Source organism: Buceros rhinoceros, unplaced genomic scaffold, assembly GCF_000710305.1.
Source record: "Buceros rhinoceros silvestris isolate BGI_N320 unplaced genomic scaffold, ASM71030v1 scaffold8946, whole genome shotgun sequence".
In the NCBI taxonomy this organism is placed as follows: Eukaryota; Metazoa; Chordata; class Aves; order Bucerotiformes; family Bucerotidae; genus Buceros; species Buceros rhinoceros.
Window position 1 is genome coordinate 18907 of NW_010416900.1, and position 10646 is coordinate 29552.

Below are 10646 nucleotides of genomic sequence, written 5' to 3' on the forward strand. Positions count from 1 at the left end.
GGGCAGCTGGAGGCATGGCTACTCTTGACTGGGCAGCTGGAGACCTGGCTCCTCTTGACCGGGCAGCTGGAGACCTGGCTCCTCTTGACCGGGCGGTGGGGAAGCTGCCAGAAAACAGCAGTCCAGTTGCAGAACTGCGGCTCCTGTTTCCTCCTATGAGGTCTGCTCACTGGTCCTCCAAAAGCATGGGAGAGGAAGCCACTTGAATGGAGTCCTTAGTGCCATGATAACGCTACTTTAAAAAGAAAACATGACTTTTAAAAGAAAATCGTATTTATCAGGCTAGCTCCTGACAACAGGATCTTGCCTCCTTTCACAGCTGGAAAATGCCTACCAGTGAATATCTGTTTCTGCAAATAAATCTCAATCTTCAGAAGTAATAATAAAGGCAGCTAAAAGAATAATAAAGTGCATAAATACTGTTGCATTACTGTTAACCATCAACAACTACTGCCACAGGGCTAAAACGCAGTCTCAGATGCAGGAGAAGTGTCTGCTTTGATAACGCGTGTAGTCTAGGAAAGCTTGAAAGCCTCTGCTCTAAAGCTTGTTGTCCAGCAGCAGCTATGGTTACGGATTTACGACCTGTTCTGGTGACATAAAAACCTATCAGCATCTGCGAGGGTGGTGCTTTGGGGCTTGCAAGATCCTTTCTGATAATTATATGGGCGAAATCTTGAAACACATCCTGGAGGCTATTGCTGGGGTGTGTCATTGTAAGTCTGATTCAAAAAGTCCCTCTGCGTAAATTTTTTGTGTCTTGGTGCCTGTAAAGTGAAGGTTAAAAGCTCTTCCCTCCTCACAAGTGTATCCACACATATGAGGCTCTTACATGCATGACCGTAGACCCTACTCAAATGACTTGACTTACACACTGCTCCTTGAGTTACGGTCCTGCTAACACAGAAGGGTGTTTTGGCTTGAAAAAATGTTATTTTTGTGGGTTGACAGATTTTATATTTCTTCCCTTGCAGGTCTGTGTGGTGTCCTTAGTGGGATTTGTTACACTTTGTATTTCATACCAACCCGATGAGAAGACATGTGTGCAGTTCACAGTAAAGGTACCTTGACTTTCTTAAAATTTATTTTTCATCTCATGTCATTAAATACAATCAGAAAAGTTGATACTGGGGATTTTTTTTAAGACCACATGAAAAGAAGCAAAAATGCACCTTAAATGCAATAATGGTTTTCTGGTATTTTCCAGACAGGTATTTTCCAGTAGCCTATAAAGGTGAAATTCTAATAAATATTTCAAATCAGAGTAAGTTAACATTTTATTTGCCATATTTGAAGACTATCGAAGAGATTTAAAAACCTGGAATAATTTGGGAAGTGTTCAATGAAAGATTGGGAGTTACAGATTAAGTAGAGATATTCATAAAGAGCTGGGTAGGATGTAGAGTGACATAAAATGAGTCCAGTTAATTTAAGTTTTAATTTTTAATGTGATCTAAGAAGCATCTCAGTATCTCCCCAGCAGTTTGGCTCCTCATCGTGAAATAAGAAAGTGCACGGGCACAGGCAAATTAAAAAGGTGGCTGGAAATCTCTGCCTGTCTGCCTCCCTAGCCGGGAGAGGGAGGCTGTACCTGAGCACTGGCAGCCCTGTCTCGGCACACGGTGCCTTGTGTCAGGGTCAGACGTTAGCAAACGTGGGAAAGCATTAGGAAACCATGGGGACAAGTAGTCTTCCATGAAACAAATTCCCATCCGAGCATTGCAAGAGAGGCTAGGAAACTACGCAGCACGCCCTGCCTCAGGCTCCCTAACTGTTCCTCATCGTCAGTGGTAAGCAACTGAGAAAAAAAGGCTGAAAATGATTGTTCCAGATAGGGCAGTTTTAATACCATTTTTGGGGAGATTTTTTTCCTTGTTATTGTAAATTTCAGGGCTTCTTAATATTTTGCAGACACATAATAACCAAGAAAAATACCAACGCAAGCAACACAAAATAACAGTGGTTATTAACTGAGAAAGGCAGAAGGAAATCTAATGCAAGGAACAGCTTTTTGAAACCTGGATTTCATCCTTCCTTAGAAATTAGACCCCGGTGTGTCTTTTGAGCCTCTCTCAAGCTTCTCCTATACTTACACAAAGAAAGGGAGAGGAAGAATAATTGTTTCTGCCCTTTGATTACCTTTACATTCTTGCCCAGTCACCTTTACACCCGCAAGTCATCCTTCTGGCTGCCCAGAGAGCTGCCGGGCTGGGCAGGATCTGCCACACCAGGCTGTTTTATTGCTTGCCTTGCAGCATTAAATTGAACTTGGCAGCTGAGCAGGAAGGGAGTCATCCCTCGTGGCAGGAGCGGCATGTAGGGCTGGGCAGCTCAGATGTCTCTGCCACCCTTAGCAACACCACCCACCCTGGCAGTGAGGAATGTGAGCCATTGTTTCTGCAAGAAAACAAACACTGTTAAAGTGCTCCCCAAGTAATGTAAAATCAGTTATTCCTCATCAGCTAGTGGAATTAGAGCCTAACTTTCCCTTGAAAGGCTTCTGGTTCAGTCAGTAGCCCATGGACTGCTGCCTGCACAAAGCACCTCCTCTCCAAAGTCCACCTCCCCAGGGTTTGCTGTTGCAGCACGCCACAAATCATCCCCGGCTGTTCACCTCTCCTGTCACACATCCCCAGTGGGAGCTGGTATCCCACAGTGCATCCCCTCCTTGCTGATGCTGTGGACCAAAGGCTTTTGGCTGCAGGGCACGTACCTATTTTAAACAAAGTAGGAGCTAAAATTCTTCTCCAGGGCTTTGATCACTCAGGACTTGTCTAAATCTCCAGTATCACTTCCCAGATCTTCAAATGTCAGCTAAAGGCTGTCTCTGAAAAAAAAACCAGTTAACATTAGCTCTTCTGTGACAAGGCTGAGGATGCAAAATTCCAATCCTAAGATAGCAGTGCTGTTGGGTTCGGCACTATCTGCCCTAACTGTCCTCCTGGGGACTCACTCCCCAGCCCAGGCCCTGCCCTCATGCTAGTGGCTGGTGGTGGGCTGGTGCCCGCTGAGGCTACCAAGCATCATCCTACAAGAAGATCTTGTCTGGGATTCCCTGGAATGCAGTAAGCACCCTGGGATAACTTGCATAGTCCAAGGGTCACTTTGGGAGGAAAATCACGCACACACGCAGGGGCCTGGGGGATTTTAATCAACCCCCAAGGTGATCTAATGACCACTGCAAATGACTCCCTCAGGGTGGGAAACAGGAGGAGACCTGTGCAGTGCTCTCTGCCTTCATCCCTCTCAACAGATGCTTCTTTCATTTCACGACTCCATGAGCCCTGGATCCTGTTAGGGAAGGGGTTGTTAGAACTGCTTTCAGCAGACTTCCCTTCCTGAGACTATTGTGAGTATCTGCAGCACAGCCACCACCAAAAGGGAAGATGGCTTTGCCTTTTGGGGGGACAATGGTGAGTCCCGGGCTGAATTTCTGCCCCTGCCCCATCTCTTGTCTGCAGGAAGCACGCTCTGTATCATGGTAAAGAAGCATGCCCAGCTGTTAGGCGTTTAAAAGGGGAGGTCCTCTTCCCTTGGCAAAAAAGGAAAGAATACATAGGAAGAATCTCGAGATCTTCTGTGGACTTCCTGGGCTATCTGCTAATATTTGACAGGTCACTTACCGTGGTCCTCATCACAGCATCTCCCAGAGTACCATAACACCCTCTACTCCTGACCACCCGGCCCCAGCAGCCTGCACTGTGACAACACCACAGGTCGTGTCCCCCGCACCGGCTCGTGCCTAAGCTGTGGATCCACATCTGCAAACCCTTGTGCTTTCACCTTTCATAACTACAAGAAGATGTTCCATGAGGACCTGAACTCGATCCATCTTAGGTTATTTATTTTCTTTTTGGCATGGAACAAAACTATTGCCAGTAGATGATGTTAAAAAGGATCCTTCTCATACGAGGAACTGCGAGGAGGATGAGCTGCCATGCTCTGACCTCATTGTATGCTGTCTCTCCCTGCTTCCCTTTTCTCATTCTATTTAAACAGCAATCACAGTGCCTATCTCTCTGAGGCCGTTAAAAAACAGTTTTTCAGTGGCAAGCTATTGTTTCTTGGGCAGAGCTCACTACACAGCTGTATTTGTGATGTTGAAGTTGCCTTCAGGTCCTGCGTGTCATCAATCTGCTGCTGAGATCTCAGCACTCTCTGTCTTGTGCTCTCTCACAGGCCTATTTGCATTTACCTCACCTTCAATATTTGCAAATGTGATAATTTTAAGCAGCTCACAGAGAGAATCCTCTGCAAACACCTTGTGAGAATAATAAGCTATTTGGAAATTGCCTTATGTCCCCACTCATCTTGGTTCCTCTCTGAAGACTGCTCTAACTGCCTGTGTATTCGATTCTGAGATTTCCTTCCCTTTAGGTACACAACAAGCAAATTCTTGCTCACTGTACTTGGAGCATGGCTTAGGCTGTGAATTTCATGCTATTTTGTCCTGACTTCAGACAGAGGTTGGCAGCTAAATAAAATATCTGCCAAGGAAGGATCAGGTACATTCTGTAGTCTTGGCTTAATACCTCAGTTATTAAAGGAGGCCTGATTCTGTATTCTGCTACTCTGAATCCAGTCTAGATTGCAGAAGAGCTGTCATCTTCAGAGAAGACAAACAGTGATCAATGTTTGTTCATTTTCCATTTTCCGCATCAAACACATTTGCACCATCTTTTGGAGGGGGTCCCTCAGTCAGTAGCACTCCATTTTCTTTGAGCTTTATAAGAGGAGGTGTCCCCATTTTCCGCTTTCACCTTCCCCGTGGACCTTGACTTTGAAACATGCAGGGGTAAAGTCATTGCATTTAATAGGAGCCACCCTCATTTTGAAGCTGCCCTTGGTATGAGGCTGAGGGGAAATAATTAAATTTAATAGTAGCCAAGTCCTGGAAATGAAGATTTTGCTGTAAGGATTCAGTGATAGGAGGGAGAAAATGTATATAGTGCTTTAAGATCTGCAGTAAGTCCAAATATGTTTTTTTTTTTTCAAACTGGCAGCTGAATAAGAAGATTGATGCACACTGTGGATACAAAACAAATACACCAGGAGTATAAATTTTATCAAGACATACATACTTGGAGTTTCAAGGTCATAAAAAATGTTTTTATATTGATAGATTTCTTGCGGTTTTCAGATTAAGAGAGAGAGAAAAAGAGAAGCTGCTGTTTAAAATAACAGATTCCCAACCATGCCATGTGTCTGACAGATAAGATGAAAGAAAAATAAATGTTTTCACAGAACAGAACTAAAAACGCTATTTTGGCTAAACGCAGAATATGATTTTAATATACATTCACACCTATTTCGTATTCAGCACAGCAGCTGCTGGTTCCAGCTATCAGTAGCAAGGTAAGTCTATATGTTCTGGTATCCAAAGGTCTTAGGTACAACCTGGAGTGACAAAGGCTCTGAGCTGTTGCGTATTTCCATGCATTTGTGGCGGTGGACTCTGCCTATCTACCCTTGATAAAGCCACCCGATTTTAAAGCTGCCACTGGTGTAAGGAGCAGTGGAGTGACAAGCAGACCCTTGTCCTCCTCATGCCATAGCCCTGGAAGATAAAAGGCACTCACTGCTCTTTCAGGCCTTTTAAAGAATTCACCGACATGTTTATGGGGCAAGTTTTGAAAGGTGATCGAGGCAGCGTGCACTTTCTCGTGGAGATTTGCATTCCCGTTCCACAGCAGGACTTGAGAAGCAAGCAGACTGGCTGCATCCGCGGGAGATGGGCCACCTTGCTGCCTCATTTGCAAGTGTAAATCAGATTTGTTTGGGCATGCCAAACAAGAGCCAGGAATAACACAAGAGCAAAGTTTCAAAAACACCTACTTCTGAGCCCAACCTGGGATAAGATGTCAGCCCAAGCCTCAGTCTGCTCATCTCTGCTTCAGACCAACTGCACTAATTTATCTCTGATGATTTATAGCTGATGACTGTAAGTATAACCAATAGAGATACAGTAGTACAGGAAGACTCTCCCTCCCTCCAAATATCCTGGCTGTACAGAGACACAGACTTCTTGGTGCTTTCATCAGGTCTCAGAATTACAGGTCAATTCTCATGTAAAATATGCAAGAATTACTAATTCTTGAGATTATCTGATGGACTTTTCATTTCCAGGGACTACAGCTGTCTTGCAATTCTTGAAGGACACAACGTCCAGATAATACATTGCGTGCATACCTGCACAGGATCACAGAATTGTTTCATTTGGAAGAGACCTTTAAGATCATGAAGTCCAACCATTAACCCAGGACTAACTAGTCACCACTAAATCATGGCCCTCAGAACCACATCAACACACCTCTTAAATACCTCCAGGGATGGTGACTCCACCACTTCCCTGGGCAGCCTGTTCCGGTGCTTCACAACCCTTTCAGTAAAGAATTTTTTCCTGATATTCAGCCTAAACCTCCCCTGGCACAACTTGAGGCCATTGTCATTTTATGTGTTTCTTGGGAGAAGAGACTGACGCTAACCTCACTGCAACCTCTTTTCAGGTAGCTGTAGAGAGTGATAAGTTCTCCCCTCAGCCTCCTTTTCTCCAGACTAAACAACCCCAGTTCCCTCAGCCACTCCTCATAGTACTTGTTCTCCAGAACATTCACCAGCTTCTTTGCCCTTCTTTGGATGGAGATTCTCCTTAGCCCTCCTTTTGCTCTTAACGTATTTATAGGAACATTTGTTATTTTCTTTTATGGCAGTGGACAGATTAAGTTCTAGCTGGGCTTCGGCCTTTCTCATTTTCTCCTGCATGGCCTCACAAGATCTTTGTAGTCTTCCTGAGTGCCCTGCCCCTTCTTTCAAAGGCCGTAGACTTTCTTTTTCTTCCCGAGTTCCAGCCAAAGCTCTCTGTTTATCCAGGCTAGTCTTGTACCCTGCTGGCTCATCTTTTGGCACATAGGGATGGTCTGCTCCTGCACCTTTAGGAGTTCTTTCTTGAAGGATGTCCTCTGCCCTTCAGAACTGCCTCCCAAGGCACTCTGTCAACCAGTCTCCTAAACAGGCCAAAGTCTGCCCTCCGGCAGTCCGAGGTGACAGTTCTACTGAGCCCCTCCCTACTTTCTCAAGAACTGAAAACTCGCCATCTCATGATCACTATGCCCAGGATGGTCTCCAACACCCACAAGTCCTTCTCTGTTCACAAGTAACAGGTCCAGCAGGGAGCCTCCCCTGGCTGGCTCCCTCACCAGCTGTGTCAGGAAGTTGTCTTCCACGCACTGCAGGAACCTCCTGGGCTGTTTCCTCTCTGCTGGGTGGTATCTCCAGCAGACATCTGGTTAGCTGCAGTCCCCCACAAGAACAAGTGGTAGTGACTGTGGGACTTCCAGCTGCTCATAAGAGCATAAGCGTTACCTGGGAAGTACATGTGCATGCATTCATTCTGTGTTCTCATTCTTTGAGTAACTGGAAAAAGAGCGATTTTATCTTTCTCTCTCTCTCCTCTCTCTCTTTTTTTCCCTTTTGTTCTTTCTTTCAGCTGATGTATTTTCTCCTGAGTGCCCTGGGTCTGGTTGCCTGCGTTTTGGCAGTGGCTTTTGCTGCACACCATTATCTGCAGATGACAAAATTTACCTGTGATACCATTCTCGAGTCCTGCCAGTGCAAAATGGACACTGCGGATCCCCTTGGTAGGACCTTCGTCTATCAAGATGCAGCTGACTGCGGCAGCCTCACCAGCATGCTCAACCTGTACTTACTTCTGCAGATGGTTCTCAATCTGATTGCAGCCCTGGTGTGTCTGTCGGCATGCTTTGTGATGTGGAAACACAGATACCAAGTCTTCTACGTGGGCATTAGGTTCCACCCTTTAACTGCTGTTGAAGGCCAGCAACAGAAAGTGTAGGGTTGGGCTGGCAGGGGGCTGTGGCCAGAGAATGGAAAACGCCAGCATGATGCCACCATAGATACCAGGGATGGATGAGTGTTTATAAGGTTTTTGACAAGGAAGAACACTCACACGGTTTTAATGAATGTATTTTTTGATCATTTTAAGAGTTTTTTGATGTGGCTGCTCTAATGAAAATTCTCTTGTGAGACTATGTAGAGGTAACAAAGTCCTAAATATGCAGCTACAAAAATACTCACCAAAGACAATCTTTAATAGCCATAGACAAAATGAGAGCTTAAAAAAATCATTGGGAACTCATCTTCAGGGCCACGGCTGTTAAGAAATAGGGTCCATTTCCCTTGCTGGTAGATATCTGTTCCTGCCTTCAGAGAAGCTATACCGATTTCTACCAGATTAGGATCTGATCCAAAGTGTTTAGTTATAATTATGCTGATCGTGCTTAGGGAATATATTGCCTCTGTCATTCTCTGGGTATAATCCACACTAACCTGGTGGGGTTTTGCCCTACGGAAAATGAATAAGGGAGCTCAAGACCTCTTCAAATGCAGGTTGAGACCAACAGCAAAGTGAACATGTTGATGACTACCATATAAAATATACATAAACAACAGTATGAATGGTGATTTAGTGGGCCCTGTTGAGACCCCAGACAGACTTCTGAAGTATAAGTTCTCAGCACTTTGTGAGAAAAGATCAATTTAAGAAAACTTGACTTTGGCTCCTAAACTGGAGAATCCTAAATCACTAATCGTGTGGAAGAATATGTTGACGTTGTTGTAAGTGAAGGCTCCCAAACCCAGTGTCTAGCCAGTTCCACCAATTATACTTCAAGTCCAAAAAGCCAAATTCATTTTTGGTGTAACTCCTCTGAAGACAATCAGCCTTACACACCAGCAGTGGAGTTGGGCCAACAGCCTCGAAAAAAATTTCCCTGAAACAATGAATGTTTTTAAAATGGGGTGGAGGAAGGGAAGCAAGAAGAGACTGCCAGTCTCCCAAAGACATCGTTTATAATGAGGAGAGCAAAAGAATAGCGATTTCTTAATAAGCAGCATAAACACATTCAGTCGGTGCTTTTTCACCCTGAAAGCGTGTGTTTGGAAGTGCTTTGTGTCTTATCAGCCTAATATCAAGACGAGTATGTTGGTTTGTCCCTTGAACTGTCATTTCCACTTGCACAGCATGGAAATGTAAATGTAGGAGCAATTCTCAATCAGCAGCATTTTGCACTGTCTGCCAATATATATCTGTGCAAGGGCAAGGCAGCTGGTGCTCACGCCCTGCCATGACTAGGGATTTCCTGATCCTGGCCAGAGCAAGGGTGTCTCTGAGGTGGGGTGGAGCAATCTTATGGCAGAAAAACTGTGGCTTAATCATTAGCAAGGAGGAAGCAAATAAAATTTCTATAAGGCTTCCAAGAGAAAACCCCTTTCTGTTCCTATAGCAAAAATAGCCCTCAGGAAGTAAAAAAACCAGTCCAGCAAAATGCTAGTTGTGTAAGTAGCTCTAATGCTACCCCAAAAATGTCTTCTGTATGATGATCACACATCCCACCAGGGCTAGAGCAGCCTACCTTCAGGGTCGAAGATCACAGGTAGTTAAGCCTCCTGTGGTCCACACAGAGGACTGCTCGTGTACATGCTCAAGTTTTTGTCATGGAAAGTGCTTCTAGAGTAGATGTAGCATCATCAAGGTGCTTCCTGCTAAGCTGCAAAGTGAGAAGTTTCAGAAAATTAAGGTCTTTGAGACCAGCTTCCAAACAGCCTCTTTTATGCACATAAAAATAACTATCACTAGTAAGCGTGGATGCAGGGCACATTTGCAAGGATGCTTGTTTGCTTGCCTATGTTTCACCACCCATCCAAATTCCTAAGCCCGGCTCCCAGGCATGCTCAGAGCAAGTTGAGACAGTCCTAGTGTGTGGGAGGGCATTGGTGATGTAAGACCCAGCCACTGGCATTAGCAGGGTTGTCTTGCATTGGCAGGAACCAGCTCATCTCCCCTGACTCCAGTGGAGCATGCTGCGAGCAGCGCTCGTGGACACGTGCTAGGGCTGACCTTCCACATGAAACTGTATGCAGGAGTGCCACTCACCTACTGCTTGTACCTCAGGAGCTGGATTGTCCCACATCCCTCGCACTGCTCCAGTGGTACTCTCTGTGGAAGCATTGGGCAGAGGATATAACTTCCTCCCGCCAAGCCATGCCTGCTCCTCCCTCTGGCTAAAAACATGGGCTGTGCACTCCACAATGAAGATAAAAAGTGGGAAAGAAGGGATTGAGGGGAGGCTGAATGACTGTTGGGCTTTGGGAATTCCTCCTGCCCTCACCACCAGGCACTGTACCCCAGTGGCTGGCAAAACAAGAGGAAGGCTCTGCTGGCAGAGCAGGGCATGTTTCGCACCCTGCCCTTTCCCAAACGTCCTTGTTGTTCAGAAGATAGCTTGGTCTGCAGTGCTGCAGCTTCGGTTGTGCTACATGCGGTCTGGCAGCAGTGAGCTGTTGAGGGAGATGGGCGGCTGGGCCCGGCCAAACAACATTTCCACCAGAGCTGGCCTTTTGTCTCCTTAATCGTTTGACCTCCATCTCACCCATGTTTTCAATCCCTGTCTCCTATCACCTCCCAGGCACTGGGCTCCTGGAGGCCAGCTCCTGGTAGATGGGGCTGAGCTCATGTTGCTTGGCCTCTACCTGTTCATCCCTGAGCTTAAATTTGCTGAGACTCTTCTAGAGCGTAGAAGACCCAGCAGTGATGACCACAGAGTCGCTGCAAATGCCTTCAGCACAGT

The 10646-nt window shown here is 45.6% G+C and overlaps 1 protein-coding gene across 1 annotated transcript in view; it reads left to right on the plus strand.

Moving 5' to 3' along the window:
- SSPN (sarcospan) overlaps positions 1 to 7852 on the plus strand; it is a 20981-nt gene extending 13129 nt beyond the window's left edge. The window contains 2 exon segments of the mRNA XM_010137979.1: positions 975 to 1061; positions 7487 to 7852. Of these exon segments, the coding sequence (XP_010136281.1) occupies positions 975 to 1061; positions 7487 to 7852 (453 nt within the window).
- The last annotated feature ends 2794 nt before the right edge of the window (positions 7853 to 10646 follow it).